At 34.7% G+C, this 18,004-nt stretch overlaps 1 protein-coding gene across 2 annotated transcripts; it reads left to right on the forward strand.

The window, feature by feature from the left end:
* The first annotated feature begins 13,876 nt into the window (after positions 1–13,876).
* LOC111398934 (phosphatidylinositol 4-kinase gamma 5-like) lies at positions 13,877–17,431 on the forward strand. 2 transcript variants are annotated; one of them, XM_023026102.1, is made up of 2 exons: positions 13,877–14,239; positions 14,933–17,431. In XM_023026102.1, the coding sequence occupies exon 2, from the start codon at positions 15,176–15,178 to the stop codon at positions 17,105–17,107; it is 1,932 nt and encodes a 643-aa protein (XP_022881870.1). In that variant the 5' UTR covers positions 13,877–14,239; positions 14,933–15,175; the 3' UTR covers positions 17,108–17,431. The 2 variants fall into 2 exon arrangements, with proteins under 2 accessions (XP_022881870.1, XP_022881869.1); XM_023026101.1 differs by having other exon boundaries at positions 13,878–14,239; positions 14,924–17,431.
* Positions 17,432–18,004: the final 573 nt, after the last annotated feature.

The raw sequence follows: 18,004 nt of genomic DNA on the forward strand, positions 1-18,004 counted from the left end.
TCCTTCCTACTTCTTTCTAATGCTTCCTCATCAATTATCCAACCTGTGGGAGGGGGCATTATTCTTGGAGGTGATCCATACTTTTCAGAGCGAGGCACTCTCTTCTTTCTTTTGGGTGTCCCGTACAGTACGTAGAAATTGAAAGGACGCCCAAATGGTTCCCCCAACAAGTCTCTTCGCGAACTCCCTCGTGATGTAGTTGCTTAAACAGAGTATTGAGCGATATTCCTCTCTTTTTTCTTTCTGCTTCTAGGTCGATTTCTTCTTCAATATCTGTCATCACATCATCCTCTTCATCATTGTAGGCCTCTCTAGAAGTCTGACCTTCTTCACATACCAGCACGCAGGCTCCTTCTTCGTTGTCCTCCCTCTCTTCTTCTTTTTCTTTATTCTTGAATTCATTGGCCAGTAGGTAATTATTGGCCACGACAGGAGGCAACGTACCGAATTGGATAGCAAGGGGCTGATCTGGATCTTCTTCATCCCTTCTGTCTCGCTCAAATCTTGATCTCCCACAAGAAGTTTCTGGCAGTTCTTTCATTGATTCATCTGTACCGGCCTCTTCACTATTTTTGAGGACATTTTGATTGGCTACCTTGAGTAGTTTAGGCGCTTTAGGATGTGGCATTCCCTGTTACTGCCTCATCATCCGTCCGTAGTTTCGTTGGAAACGCCTTTGTTGGGTCCTAGTCATCTCATCGAAGGGTATTGCCCTTCCTGCATTATACTGGAATGAATACCATACATTTGGCCGGCGAGATTGCGGCCTGAATGTTCTTCCATTATCTGCTGGCCTGAACTGCCTCTCAAAAGGCGGTCCTCTATAGAATGATGTACCTCGCCCTCTACCAGGCTGAGTGTTTGGGAAGAAGGTAGGGCGATGAGGATGCTGCCATGTCCCGGATTTCTCAGTATTTCCATTCACTTCTCTTTTACACCTTGCACACAGGACGTCTTCGTCCTTTTTTGGTTCTTTTCCCTTGATTCGTTCAAAGACGCTAGGATGTGGTCTAGGATCCTCTTCTCCATCATCTACGACCAACTTGAATTTTGGCAACTTGTTTTTGAATCCAAATGTCACCATGTTTACTCCAAGTGGCTGTGGGAAAGGATTTTCGTCCACTGCCATCTTTTTCTTATCATCGAACGTAATTCGTCCTGATTCAATGGCATCCTGCAATACATGACGGAAAATCAAGCAATTGTTAGTCAAATGTGACCATGCATTATGCCACTTACAATATTTTTTACCCTTAATTTTTTCAGGGTTTGGCAATTTATACTTATCGCTCAATTTTAACTAGCTTATCCCTATATAATTTATCAAATATAAGGTCAGCTTTGGTTACGTCGAACGAGAACGTTCTAGCATTTATGTTTCCATCTTTTATGGGCTCATCTTTGTCTGATGGTCTAGGCTTGGCCATTATAGGACAAGTATATGTATCTCCTTTGATCAATTCGGCCAAACACATTTCGGCCTGATCGTATGACTTGTCGTCGATGGTATGAACGTCAAAATTTGGGTCTTTGTAATAAGTCCCTTTACTAGAATTTTTCATTTGTTCTTCCTCTCTTATCCGCCGCTCATACCTAATCACATTCGCACTCAATTGGAAAAGGTCAGGAAATTCCTTGTCCTGGAACTTCTTTTTTAAATCAAAGCTCAAGCAGCCCTGAGCGATCTTGACAAATTCTTTTTCGGGCAGAGGTACAAAACACTTGCTTCTTGCTGTCTTGAACCTTTGGAGAAAGCTTTCTGCTCATTCGTTTGGCATTTGACGTAGATTCGCCAAATCAGCCAAAGTGACTTCAGACTCAGTTTTATAAAACTGAGCGTGAAACAACTGTTCCAATTGTTGCCATGTTTGAACAGAGTTCTCTGGCAAGTTGATGAACCAGGAGAAAGCTACTCCTGTTAACGAACTAGGGAAAAGCCTCATTTTATGGTAATCGGTTACATCACCACTTTGCAATGTGAATCACCCTATGTGTTCTAGAGTAGACACCTCTCCTAAACCGGTAAACAGTGAGAATTCTGGCACTTTGTACCCTCTAGGCCATGGATATGCTTGGTCTACCCAATCAGGATATGACTTTGTGTACGTAGGCCTAATGACGGGACGCACCCCAAGAGCCATCAAATCCTGTACGATTTCCATAATTTGGTTCCTCAACATAACGTTAGGGTCATATGGAATTCCTATAGGTTGGTTAACCGGTTGATTTACATGAGGCCTGATATTTGGTACTTGATTGGCAACAAAATTACCATGATTAGGGCCATTACCATTAGCCTGAACATCTATTCCCTCATTAACACGTGGAATATTCTGTCCATTGTTTAGGACATTATCTCTCACGTTTGGATTACCCCCCAAGTTAGGCATACCACTACCATTGTTTTGATTTGGCACTGTAGTACCCCCTTGGTTTGAAGTAAAGGGACCAGAAAGTGGTTCTACCCCTTGATTCGGATTTAGGACTGAGGGATTATGTCCCACAATTGTCCTAGTTTGAAAGTAGTTTGTAAGAGGTATAGCCGATTGACAAATTTGGCCTACTAACTTATTCATTGTTTCATTCAACGTCTTTAGTTGTTTGGCCATATTATCATAGTGTACATTCCCATTTTGCGTAAATCTTTCTATATTATGAATACTTTGAAGATTTACCTGTTCAACGACGTCTTGCGTGAGTTCTCCAAGTAATGCACGCATGGTTCGAGAACTTAACTCCGTCATTGGTTCGTAACGACTGTTACTGCTCTGATTCTGTCCATCTGTTCGTGGAGAGGCATGCTGCTCCTCATATCGCTCGATCACAGACTGGATTCCTCCCTGACTTGCTGCTTCCTTATCGAATCTCTGAGGTATATTGTTTTACCTTTTGTACTTTCAACACCTAACACCACTGTCCCACTGGGCGTGCCAAATTGTTTCGCGCGGGTTAGTCGCTAACAATTAAAAGGATCAGACGATTGTGTAAGGGACAAAACCTCTTGAAACAAAGTCCCAAAATGGGGTGTTCTTTTATTGGCGATGACTTTACAATTGGAAATGAAAAACAAAGTGCCTCCAAGGGGCGCAAGCACACGAGTTACCGAAAGAAAAGTGTTTAAGTCTAAAAACTAAGGAAATTAAAATTACATGTTCTCTGTTCGAGAGTTTTGGATTCGGTCCTTTGCTTCCATGTCCTTTCTCCCTTTTATACTTCATGGACGATCTCTTTGTGATCAACCGCTCTAAAAACTGCTTGATCATCCTATAACTACCCACTTTCTTCGTAATGGCCAACTTGTCATGAAAACTGCCTTTTTTAACTGTTGCCATTACTCTTCATCGTTCAACCGCTTTCGATTGAATTCCTTGAATCGTGGAACGTGATAGGGCTGCTTTAATAACTGCTTTGATAACTGCACTTTTTGATAACCACGACGCTTTATGTTTGTTAAGACCTTGGGCGACTTGAAGGTTTGGGCGAGAATAGAGTAATAGCTCTGGGCGACTGTATGACACTCCATTTGCTCAGATTTTGGGCGACTTGCAAACTTGGGCGATGGCGTTACCGTATTCTTGGGCCTCCTTATTTGGGCCTTCATCTTGATTTGTTCGATTGGGTTTCGTTCTTTGGGCTATCTGATTTGGGAATCCTCCAATTGGGCTTCACTCCTTGGGCTGTTCGATTTGGGCTAAATTTTTATGTGTCAACACACCTATACATTTCATTGAATTTATTAGCTAGTTTAGTCGGCATGTTTGGAATTTTTTTTTTTTTTTTTTTTTTTTTTCCCTTTTTTTTTTTTTTTTTTTTTGACGAATTGGTTCCTCAATCGGTCTTCATGGGTTATCAAGTTGGATTACCGACTTGACATTACCTAATGAATGTAAAGGTAGCCAAATTTCGATTAGATATTGTTCTCATAAACCAAGAATTTTACCTATGGAATTCAATAGTTTCATGTGTAGAGAGAACTAAACTATGATAGAAACAGTTTCCGATTCTTTTTATGCTTGAAAAGGAAATTGTAAATTATGAAAAAAAAAATATAATTCCTAGTTCCTTATTATTATTATTATTATTATTATTATTATTATTATTATTATTATTATTATTTTTAAAGACGACACAAGTGTTGGTTGATTTATTACCCAATCAGTTGTTATAAATTCATATTAAAAAATATTGTTAATTCCTAGTTTCGTATTTGTTTTTTTTCCTTTTTTTAAAACGACGGAAGTGTTGATTATCTACCCATATCAGTTGGTGTAAATTCATATAAATCAATATAATGTTGATTTTAATTCACAGATTATGAAAAATAATGTTGAAATTGAAGTAGATGAAAAAATTATGAAAGTGTTGATTATGAGAGTAATGTAATTTAGCACAATTAGTGATATAGTACCAATTTAGGTAACATAGAATAGGAGGCTAGAAAAGTGCATTTTTATACACTTATTCCACCACAAAACATGACGAAGTGTAGACAATAGTGTTTAAATACGACTTAATTCAATACAATTTCATTTCGTAGGACTATATTGATGGGTATGGGGGAATTCAAGAGAAAAGAAGCGAAAAGCACCAAAATGGAAGAAAATGAAAGTTCAAGGACCAAAGTGTAAATAGCCAAAAGTTGAGCCGAAAGCATAAACAAATATGTGAAAGGATCAAGGACCCATTTGTTGAAGATTTGAAGAGGATCGAGGACCAATTTGTTGAAGATTTGAAGTGTTGGGAGAAGAAAAAGGAGAAAAGAAGTCAAAAGATAAGAATTTGAAGTTCGGGGACCAAAACACCACTTTTGGAAGAAACTTTATACCATGCGATCACATGTTGGCAATTAGAGACTCCAGGAGGGCTGACCTATTGAACCATACAATCGCATGAAAGTATTCCGTCCTAAGATTTTCAATTTCCTTCTCTGATTCAAATTCTTATGGAAAATAAGTTGTGGGACATGTAAAAAAACCCAAGAGCCGTCAAATCAAGGGGGGAAATACATTGAGAATACATAGAATACACTTTGAAGGAGATTTTAAGCCTCAAACACGAGGACAAAACACGAAGATTCAAGTAGAATATTAACCCAGTGATGTCATATCTTAAATTTTCTTTGTGTTTTATTTCTTTCCCAATGTTAGGCTACATAAATCTGTACTAAGAGAACGATGAATCATGTGATGTAATCTTTGATTTCTAGTTTTATATTATTGACATTAAAACATGTTCTACGAATTTGAATGGTTTATATACAATTAATTTTCTTCCATAATTATGTGTGCGTGATTGTGTGAGTTGGTGGCTTATTTCATGCATTCGAGAGACGAAAAATAGGTTCGACAGGGTATAAACCATTGTAGGGTCCGATAGTGAATACAGATATACCACTATGCCCTACATAAATCTCTAAGTATTCACAAAAATTTATGCATTCTTATATATTCGCATCCATCATAGAGATATAGTCTGGTCATAAATGAGAGTAGGTTCAATATTACTCGAGAGTAAATGTTGGATAAAATAGGAACATTGATATTTCAACATTCAAACGTTTTGTCAATTTGTAGAACTAGGATTAAAAGAAATCATTGCATGAGAATTCGCAATCCTAGTGCACCGTTCATTCATTAAATTTAACAACTTGCACTTCATACATCACTTTGCATTCTAATTTCGTTTCATTCATTCACATTTGCATACATAATCTAGTTTAGGTATAGTTACGTTACAAATATCTTGATTGACGAATTGGTTTCGGTTAAGGCTCGATAGGTAAAATTAAGCTAACTCAATTTCTATGGGACAACATTCGAAACTCTTCATTACAATTTATTACTTGCTACGAACTACACACTTGCGGAGTTTAAATCAAAATAATATTTTCTTGAACAAGGCCTTATTAAACGAATCACATAATTTTACTTTTAATTGAACCATCACCAATGACGGATCCAATAAAAAATTCAAGACGGGCTAATACATAATAAATGAAATAAATAAAATCACACACACACACACACACACACAAAATACTTAATTTTTTTTAAAAATTAACATTTGGGTTGTAGGGACAAACTGTAGCACAGCTCGGCCCTTGATCCGCCCCTTACCATCACATAGTTTTTTTTTTATTTTTTAAATACAGTATAAGATCGGTGGTGCTAGATAGTATTATTCAATATATAATATTACGCCTCCAATTCTGTTGAGAAGCCACTTAAGCATCATCGTGGAAATGAATGCCATGTAGGTCTTTGACTGTAAGCCATGTGGTGATCATGCATATTTCTCATGCTCTCTATCCCAACTTGAGAAGGACAGTCGAACTATTAAAGGATCCCTTACAGTCTTCGCAAGAAGCACCACTAGGCAAGAACCACACATCCCCATCGAACCCCTTATTGCCATAATCCTCATGGTAAAGTCCCATGGGTTCGATGAATGAATGCCTCCAAGTTATGTCTGACACAATGAGTGATTCAAGATCCCCAATAACAGGATATAGAAGTATTTTGGAATGAAAAGTCTTGTAAGGCAATTACTTTATCATCTCCTAAAAATCAACACAAGATCCTTGAAGATTAAGAAAAAGTCGAAATCAATCTATACAATGTAACTCAATCGTATATGAAAACGTGTACATCAAAATGAAATTTATTGTAACAAACTAGGCTTCTATCGGCCAATGAAAACATAACGCGTGGAAGGAGGGTTGCAACTTAACGTCATTCTATTATGAATCTCTCCTATACGTAGTCAAATGCAAGCGCATTCTCTTAATCTGTGGCAAAATTTAGTCTAATGGTCTCTCCCGCACTCTATTCTTCATATACTTTGTTTCAACAATTTACTTGATCATTGAAGTACAAATAGTCGTCGAGTACTTTAATTGGTCAGGTAATCTTGCCTAATGGTATCAGAGTGGGTAGGTAGAATACAATGGGTAGAGACGTGACATTCATTTGAATTTTTTTCCTGGTCAATAAATAATTGGAAAGAATCCATATAGTTAATCACCTAATTGTGTTGATTAGGGTATGGTGTCTAAAATGTTTTATCGGTAAATACCAAACCCATTTTTAGGACAAAAGTCAATAATGGAAGTCAAATACGCACTTTGAAGTCAACAATTTGGACTCGGATCTCTTCACCTAAATTACACCAAAATCTTCACCTAGCACCACTTTAAAAATCTTGATCGGCCTACTAATTAAGTGTTTGTTTCTTAGGAATTTTGATAATTGATTTTTTGACCATTAGAGATAAATTAAATTCTACTTGTGAGAGAAAAATTCAAAAATGACAGTTGAAATAGTGAAATAACAATAAAAAAAATAATTTTAATTGACTTAAAATCTGTACTAAACAAGCACTAAGTTATAAAGGGGTACTTACTCAAATACTCTACATTTTGGGTTCATATTGAAAAGACATGATAAATTTGAATTAAATGGCAAATAGTAAAAACTGAACGTATTTTTCATGGTCAAACCTAAACGCACGGTAGCAAACAAAATTTAGCACTGTCAAGCTCGAGAAATCAAGGAAAATCGAAGGGAAAAGAGAAAATATTCCATAAACCAAGCACAATCTGGATCAAGTGTTGCTTCAGCTACCTACTCCCAAAGTTTTCTTCCCTGAATCTATAAGGTTCTTTTCGTGATTTTCATTTGTTGTTGGTTGATCTGATGTTTTTGTTGTTAGATATAGCATTTTGATTATATGTGTATGCATTTCCTTTTGAAGAGTGTGCCATTTTCTATGCCTGAATCATATGCATATTTACGCGATCATGCTTCATATCTAGTTAGATTTTGAGTTTGAATACGATGGTCTGAAAAATAACTTTGTATCAATAGAATGCTTGCAATTGGGTTTTTCTTTTAACGCATTCTTGGTATCAAAGGCGAACCCTGACACTTTCCATTATGGGATCGCAATCAAACTTTCAAATGATGGATAAATTGTAAATCGTAATGGTAGTCCGTAGTGGACAAATTGGAAGAGAGAGACAAATGCATAAATTTGAGTTTGGAACTACCGGTTACATAATATATTTGTAGTGTAGGTTTTAAACTTTGACATAAAAATAATAATAAAATAAAATAAATAAATAAATCTGGGGGTACACTATAGGACCCCACAGGTCCGCCCCTGCTTGGTATAGATAATAAGAGATCTAGAACTGTCACCATGTTTCATATGACAATTCAATTGATGCATCTAAGGTGTTTATCAAAATGAGAATGTGAAAAAGTGCATTTTGTCAATTTCTCTAAAAAAAAGTCGCCATCTAAAGTGTTTGCGAAAATGTGAATGTGAAAAAGAAATATTTTGTCACTTTTTTACGAAAAGTCGCAGTATCTCATTAAAGCAATTAACTAGATAACATATGTGTGAATTTTGGAAATTTAAATATACGAATTTTAACCTTATTTTAATCTCACATTCAATTCAAACCTTATTTTATGAAAAAGTCGTAATATCTCATTGGAGCAATTAACTAGATACATACGCATGTGTTTTTGAAAATTTAAATATATGAATTCAAACCTTTTTTTTTAATATTGCATTCAATTCATAATTCTTTAAATCAATTCAATTTATGCATCCAAAGTGTTTGAAAAAATGAGAGTGTGAATAAGTGACATTCTATCACTTTTCTATGAAAAAGTGACAAAATTAATTTTTTTTTTCCTTTCATTTAATTTTTCTTTTGGCGTTACCTCTTTTAATTTATTTACAGGCTATATTCCTTCAATTGTCGGGTAAGATTTTTATTATCATTTCAAAGTATTCATGACAAACTTTGAAATACATCTTTCAAATTTAAAAATTGATAAACGACGAGTCCATAATCACAAGTCAAAAATAGCCGCAAGAAATGAACTTAATAATTATGGTTTTATTTTGCGTTCTATATTTCATGCGAGATAATTTTTGAGATATAGACTTCGTCCATAACATATTTATCATGGCCACATTGCAAGTTTTCTAGTAGATTTTGAATTGCTCAAAATGGACAACGTAGCATAAAATTCCGTAGCAATTTTTTTTTTTTTTAAATAATACGGTTATTAAAACTTTAATTTGGTTTAAATGTATTAAATAATTCTTCTTTGTTTTAGAATACTGTGTCTAATTTCCTCAATCATAACTGTCGTTTCCCAAGGCATATAGAAATAAAGATGTACGATTGAGGATATTCGTGGCATTAACAAAATGATTATAATACTTGGTCTTTAATGGTAGACAAATTAAGATGTGGTTTTTGATTTATTACAATAACGACTGCCAAGCAGAGCATAATAATTTGGATAATCTTTTATAAAAACTTAAGCCATAATCTAGTAAAGTATAAATTATAATTTGCCGGCAAACAGTGGTGGACGGAGTTGGGGGCCCAACTGAATTTTGTGAATTTTGTTTTATATGATTTTTCATTTTTTTGAGAAAAAATGTTAGGAATGTGACTCAAATTAGGAGATTGAAGAAACATAATTTGTCTAGAGTTGGAAAGGAGATCAAATTCCTAATTGTAACCTAATTTCTTGCCTTTTGGAACTCTACTTAGGGTCTGGCCGTGTAGTATAAATATTAGGCTCCTTTGTTAGTTTAGGTAGTGTAACAGATAGAAGCCAATTATTAAATTGTTTTGTATTTTCCATATTGATGAATTAATAAACATCGTTCTTTGCCATTAATCCTTTTTTTCTTTACTTCTAAACCTTGTTTTTCGATGTGTGATCTAGTATACTTCAATATTGTCATATAATCTAGTTCTTTAAAATTCGATTTGAAATCAACGTGTGTTATTGAAACTTCTGCTCCCAACAAAAAATCGTAGTTAAATTAGATCTAACTAGATTTGAGTCCTCGTTCCGCAAATGTTTGCAAAAGGTGGTTTTATGAGTTAGTTTAATGTCAAAGACTTAAAATTATTAAAGAGTCTGCTTCTTCTTCTTCTTCTTTTATTTTTTTTTTTCCAAAGTTTATTTTTTTGAAAATCTAACATATATATTTTTTTTGATCGTTAAAAAAAAAAAAATCTAACATATATTACATAACATACTACGCTATTCATTTTTATGAACCTTTAATAAAATAAAAATTTATGTGAGTAAATAAAAAACAATTGTAGACTTGTCAAATGAACTTAATTGCATGTAATATATGTAGCATATACGATATATATGACACTCAAGGATTTTTTTTATAATGTATTATTTTATAAATATGTCGTATTCCTTTTTTTACATTGATGGTCAAATTAGATGTTTCTAATGTTGTATGTTATGTAAAAATTAATATAACTATTTATTTTAAATAAAATTGTGGCAAGCATGGCTGTAAATTTATCTTGATTTCATTAATATATAAGTTAAAGAAAAAAAATTTAAAAAGTGAATGTGTGTGCATCTGTACAGACCCTGTGCAAATGAGTCTGTACGAATAACACAGCTCTATATTTTATAATACGACACAATTGGGAGGCGGTTAGAACAAAGATAATATTAACATGTAAAATAAAATAATTAAAGAGAGGCGATGTGAGGATTCATCATCATGTGAATAGAATAGAATTTATAATTGGTTTTCATTTTAAAATTTGTAGTATGTCCAAATTGTGATCCAAAAATGTTGTTATTGACGAATTTTTCAATGCTGATAATTATATATTATTGAAGAAATCTAGTGTTTGGATAAATATAGTGTTAGAACTTAGGCGGATAAAATGCAGGAGTGGATAAGGTGCTACTAGTTCTATTTAACAAGAATTAAACCAAACAAAATATCAATGGGGATTTTACACGGAACCACATTTGACATGTAGTGATGAAACCAAATCATAACAAAATCGACTCAAGAATGGGATTTGATCCTTTTTATGTTTCAATGAATATAGTGATAAAAAAAAAATAACTTGTATGATCTATCATAGTTTCTCAAGGTGACACGGAGTATGGTTTTGAGCAGTGTAGTATACATAATCAACCATCCAATATTGGGATTAAATTTATATAGTATTTAATTCTCTCGATTGGATTAATATTGGCAAAAAGTTTAATTTGAAGTATTCAATTCTCTTGATTAGATTAATGTTGGCAAAATGTTTCATTTGATTATAATATATCAAACCCATCTTTAGGCCAAGAAAGTCAAGAATGAGAGTCAAATATGTTCTTTTTAGTCAACATTTTTTGATTAAACTCTTCACCTAAATTACATCAAAATCCTTCACCTAAGAAAAAATGTAAATGGACCTACTAATTGGTATATGTCTTTTTCAAAAGTCATATGATTTGTTTTTTGATTAGATTCCCGCCAGCTAATTGCATTATTTTTCTCCATTGAAACTTGAATTATTTTAAATACATTAAGCTTTTTAAATTTATAGAGTCAAACACACTTTCTATTTTAACAAGGCCGGCCTTCAACCAAGGCCAATTAAGCAATGGCTTAGGGCCTCACACCTAAGGGGGCCTCCAAATGAAAACCATGGCAAAAGTCCAATTAAATTAGTATAAATTTAAAAGATGGATTAATTAAAAATTTATTTAACAATAATTTATTTGGTCGATTCTAACTTAGTTCGATCTTATTTAAAATAATTTTTTCTTGAGTTTAATATACATTATTAATTACAAGCTATCAAATGAGTCTAATATTATTATGGTAGTATGATTTAATTTGAAAAGCAATATTACACATTCAATAGTTTACTTTAATAAGTTATGATTTGAATTTGATTTATCCAAAATAATTTTTTCACAGGTCCATAATGTCCATAATATGATATATCGAAAATAACTTGAATTTGCTACTTTATCTTTTGAATCGTGCTAGGTTTTTGTTTAAAATGTAAATATATGATTTATTTAAAAATTTAATTATTTTTATGCATGTAGAATTTTTTTTATGTTTAAGGGCCTCATAATAATGAATCGTCTAGGGCTTCAAAATTCTCAAGACCAGCCCAGTATTTAAAATATTAATTTGAAAGTTTTTTGGACCATAATCGTAAAAGTTGACTATTTAAAATATAGAGAATTTTTGCTTAAAGAATCCATTGAAAATGCCACTAGTTACTTAGGCTCATAATGTTATTATTCCTAAGATTTATAGTATTGTGGGATTCGTGCAGATATCTATGGCAATTGGTGTTCATAAATTTTTGTATAAAAATGATTTGAAATTAAAATATTTATCTTGAAAATAAATTGAAAATGGAAGTAAACTTACATTTCAGTTTCTTGAAATTTTAATGTTAGTCTGATTTTTATTTGTCTTCCTTTGCATTTCAGAAATCAACAATGAAATTTATGAAGTGTTTCCAACATTGAGTTTGTTGTTTGCTTGAGTTAGATTGAGGCTTAGAAATGCAAAGTGTAGGGTTTTTTTAGAGTTTGTTTGGTTTGGATTAAAACTTTATTTTAATCTAAATTAAAGTCATATAATCAGTATTAATCAAATTTTTCATGGGTTTCATAACCATTCATTCACACATTTCAAAAATTTTTTTTTTTATCACAATCTATTAAAAAATCTAATTTCAATTCTCACGAAACACTCTCTTAGTGTCATTGTAACCATTACTAATTCAAGTATATGGAACTAAAATTTCATAACAAAATTACAAAAAATATATGATAGAATATATTTTATAGTTAAAATTAGTGAAAATTTTATGGAGATCTTCAATCACAAATAGAAAAAGCATCCAAAAGCTCAACTTAATTATGCAGATTAATAAAATGTGTCACAATCAAATTGCCACCACATCAATCAAGAAATAGCTTCATCTTTTTAAACAAGTTGCATAGATCATGTTCCCTCAATCACAAAATAAAATAAAATATTGAATTTCTACTACGATTGACATGAGTGGTTGGTGATATGACCCTCTAATATTAATTAAAAAGTACTTATTGATACTTTCCATGTATATTAAGTTTTAGAAAATAATTATACAATCAAATATAAAATTTAACACGATCCAGTCTGTCTTGACTACGAGCTATTAAATGACTAATTTACCACTTTGTGACCCTATTTGGGGAAGTCCACTATGTTCTTGCAGATTAAGACATTTAGATGATAAGATTAAACAAGCGTGACAATAACTCATCTCCAATTCAAATATTGACAAAAAATTTCATGTCCAAAATTGGACTTGACCTTGACCAAAGAAATCCCTTTTTGCCTCTCTTGAGAAAATCCAACCCTTTGCTCATCATGCATGTCTCGTTGCAACGTTATTGGTGTCCACTCTTTTTATATTTGACATAAACATTGAAAACTCTCGTTTAGAGCTTGGCACAGTAAAATTCATCCCAACACAGAACCCACAATCACTATATTATCACATGAACTAATAATTTTTCTACATATTTAAAAAGAAAAAATCCAAATTATCCAATTCTTTATTAGCATTTGCATCGACTCGAGCTCCATTATATTTCTAGTCGAATTGATCAAATGAAATAGTTAATTTAAAATTTTAACATAAAATGGAAAAAAATAAATTAATTAATTTGTAAGTATCCTATTATGTGATGAAAATTAAACCACCTAATTAGGTCAAGTGGAATAGTGAAAGGGTGAAAGGTTGGTTTTTGTCCTTTTATGCAATTTCTTTATAGAGAAGGGTATTTAAGTCCATTAAATCTACCAGTCGCAGTCAAAATCGATCTATGGTAATGGTCAGAGAACTGTGAACACCCCGGTATTCGCTAGGCATGCCACGTCAATAACCAATCACTTCTCTCCACGTCGGCACATCCTACCACTTCACATCAACGGCTCTGATTTCGGATTCCAGACCCTTCCACGAATGTCAATATGTAACCCGGGTCTCTTTAGAGTAACCGCACTTCACGCGTCCAATTGGTCACTGTAGAGAGTTATAAAGGAACATTCTAAGAAGACCAAGAAATTAAAGAAAAAGAAAAACTAAAGATTTTATATATACATACATATATCCGGTTGTGGATGTAGAGAGAGGATTAAGAGTGAGAGAGTGTAGAGCAAGGAAGAAGAGGGTCGGTTGGCTTGGACCATAGGGGGATTTCTTGAGAGAAAATCTTGGATTAAATCCTAGCTATTGAACCGTGTGTTGTCTGTTGTCCCGACAGCTTTGATTCCGCATTTTCTGATCTTTTTTTGTTGGAAGGTCTACATATTGTTGGGAAACAGGGAAACGGAGCAATAATCCTTCAGATCTGGCCGTCTGGTAAGTTAATATTTCGAATTTGTATTTATTTTTGTGATTATTGTTTGAATCAGCGCTTCGGATTGGCTCTTGAATCATTTAATTGGATTACACTTTTTTTTCTTGAAGAGGAAGAAATTATTTTTGTTTGAAGAACTATTATAGGATTATGTTCTTCATTTTTATGACAAGTATTGGAGAAAAACGAGTGTAATAAATGACAGTAATGTTGTTTAATTAGTTTACTAAATACGGATAAATTAAGTGTATAAGCTGATGCATTTTTAAAGAAATTATAGCTCGGCATTGATTGTGAAATTAATGTTGAATGGTGTGTAGTTGATCTCGCTTGCCTGAGCTTCATATTGTAAAAATATTTGTTTGCTTAGATTTCTTTAGTAGCAAGATAAAGGTAAATGGATGGTTAGATTTTTGTAGTTCTTGATGAAAGCATGATTTGTATTCACAAAACTCGGCGGTGCATGCATGTGTTTGGTATTTGTCTCAGTGATTCTTGTTCTTGTAACAGAAAATATGGAGTCATTGAATTTTGTTGGTTTTAGTTTGTAATGTTGAGTTTTCTTAAAATTTCGAGTTGATTAGAGTAGTTTTATTAGAATTTATGATTCTATTTTATTTTTTCTAATTTCTTAAGTATCAATACCCGTTATTTGTCTGAATCAACTGATGGCCCTCTTGATGTAGTGCTCACAGACTTGGAGTCTCTCTCTAAGTCAGTTCTGTGCCTTGTTCTGTATTTTGGCATTGTTTGGCTGGCAGTGGTTTGGATCTTGGCTTGCTGATTGATGATCACTGTTGGATTGGATAATTATCTGGTTCAATCACAATCGGAATCTGAGTTTGGCATTCATTTGAGAGAGACAGAGAAGCTCTCTTCTGTTGCCATCTCTATTACCAATTGTGAGAACCACCGTTGTTGATCTTTCTCTATCGTCCATGTCCCCTAAATTGGATAGCCCAGTTCAGACCCAGATGGCTGTGTCAGTGTTCAAAAGCCCACTTGCTAATGGGGAGTACAGTGGAACCAACAGGATGGAAGGGAAGCTAGCAGGAAGGAGACGAGTTTTTGTTCAAACAGAGACAGGTTGCGTTTTGGGGATGGAGTTGGAGCGGAGTGACAATGCACATACTGTGAAGCGGAGATTGCAGCTTGCACTGAATTTTCCAACTGAGGAGAGTTCTTTGACATTTGGTGATATGGTGTTGAAGAATGACCTCAGTGCCATTCGAAATGATTCTCACCTTCTTCTAACTCGCAACCTTATGCATAGAAGCTCGTCAACTCCCTGTCTCTCTCCTACTGCGAGGGACATCCAACAGAGAGATCAAAGTGGCCCAATAGAGATATTGGGGAAGTCAATATGTTATGCCAAGATGAAACAACTTGTTAAGGAAATTGTTAAGGGGATAAATAATGGAGTTGATCCTCTCCCTGTTCATAGTGGGCTTGGAGGAGCATATTATTTCCGAAACAAAAGAGGTGAGAATGTTGCCATTGTGAAGCCAACAGATGAAGAACCGTTTGCACCAAACAATCCGAAAGGTTTTGTTGGTAAAGCTCTTGGGCAACCTGGCTTAAAGCGTTCTGTGCGTGTTGGTGAAACGGGGTTCAGAGAGGTGGCTGCATATCTGCTTGACTATGATCATTTTGCAAATGTACCACCTACTGCATTGGTGAATATCACTCACTCAATCTTCAATGTAAATGATGGTGTGAATGGAAACAAGCCTCAAAACAAGAATCTTGTTAGCAAGATTGCTTCTTTTCAACAGTTCATTCCACACGATTTTGATGCCAGTGACCATGGAACCTCAAGTTTCCCAGTTGCTGCTGTGCATCGCATTGGGATACTAGACATTAGGATTCTTAACACAGATAGGCATGCAGGCAACCTTTTAGTAAGGAAGCTCGACGGTTTTGGCAGGTTTGGTCAAGTGGAACTTATCCCTATTGATCATGGCCTCTGCTTGCCAGAATGTTTGGAAGACCCATATTTTGAATGGATCCATTGGCCTCAAGCTTCAATCCCATTTTCAGATGACGAGCTTGAGTATATAGAAAATCTTGATCCTATTACAGATTCAGAGATGCTGCGAAGTGAACTCCCCATGATTCGAGATGCTTGTCTGCGAGTACTGGTCTTATGCACAATTTTCCTCAAAGCTGCTGCTGTTAATGGGCTATGTCTTGCTGAGATAGGTGAGATGATGAGTCGTGAGTTTCGCAGGGGTGATGAGGAACCTAGTGAGCTCGAGGTTGTATGCATTGAAGCAAAAAGGCTGGTTGCAGAGGACATGTCGCCCGAGGCTCGTGCTGATGTCGAGGAGTTTCAATTTGACATAGATTATGAAGATGGCAGGTCCGATTTTACCCCTAGAATGGTCTCTGAGGACTTCATGGCAGGAACGCCCTTCCCTTTTGGATTTGGAGGCATTAGTGGCCGTACTGCCCTTTATAAACTAGAGGAAAGCATTGAAGAGGACGAGGAAGAGGAAAATGAAAGAGAAGATGAGGAAAAGGAAAAGGAATTCGTTGGTGTCCCAATCATTGAAAGGATCACTACCATTTCGAACCTATCCACATCACTCAAAAATACTAGCTTAGGTGAGAGCCAAAAGTTCACAAAATTTTCAGGAGCAAAGCCTGATCATGGCTATCTTGCTGGTTCATCATCAGGCCACAGGAGTGCAAATGAGCAGCTTCCTGCGAGTGTGAGCTTTGTGAAGCTAGCAGACATGAACGAGGAAGAATGGGCACTGTTTCTGGAGAAATTCCAAGAGCTGCTTTACCCTGCATTTGAGAAGCGCAAGTCTGTGACCCTTGGCCATAGGCAGAGGCAGAGGCTTGGGACCTCTTGCCAGTTTTGAGAGTGGTTTTTTATTGCTGTGTCAACCGAAGAGAACAAGTTCTGGAGGTTTGTTTTAGGATGTTGGTAGATTTGGTTTACGCTTTACCCCAAAAAGTTGTGATAGGTGGAAGGAGCGGTAAGGGACTGCTGTAAATATTCTTTGGTGTCATCCAAGTAGAAGAATCCGTAGCTTTGTTTGTTCGTTGATTTTTTTTCTCTGCTCTATGTTGTTTGATAAATAATTTGTAGAACAAAATCTTATGAAGGAAAAATCAATTTTGTAAATATTTGAGAATCCTCCGTGTACCTGTTTCAGTCATTGTCCGGCAGTTCGCTTTTGACAGTGGATCGTGGAATCTTGTTTTTGTTCTTTAAATTAGAACATCTTACAAAATTCCTCCACCGTCTAAAAACAAATTTGTCTATTTATTTTTGAATCATTGGTGGAAGCTCCCATTATTGCTGACTCGTTCTGATCATCTGGCCCTTCAGTATATTGGAGAGTCAAATACTCTACCTCTGAGTTCGTATGTTCTGGAATGTGAAGAGATGTACAATAGGCTCCTTCACAGAAGCTTGTGCATGCCAGAAGACACGCATAGGGGGGTGGGAGGGAAATTTTTTGGCAATTTGCTTTTTTCACGGTGGGCCATATATTACGAGAGTATTCTAACAATCTTCTGTGAAACTTTCATATGTACAAATGGATTAATCCTTTCTGATGATCCTTTGGATTCCATTTGTGTACCTGCATTTTTCAAGCATGATGTAATGATCATATGGTTCTTGATTAAGGGCTTGTTTGGCATGACTTATAATTTTGCTTTTACTTCTTATAGAAGAGTTTTTGGGAAGAAATTATCTAAATTTTTATTTGGAAATTAATTTTTAAACATAAAGTTATATTGGATCAAAT

This window comes from Olea europaea, chromosome 8 (genome assembly GCF_002742605.1).
Source record: "Olea europaea var. sylvestris chromosome 8, O_europaea_v1, whole genome shotgun sequence".
Classification (NCBI taxonomy): Eukaryota; Viridiplantae; Streptophyta; class Magnoliopsida; order Lamiales; family Oleaceae; genus Olea; species Olea europaea.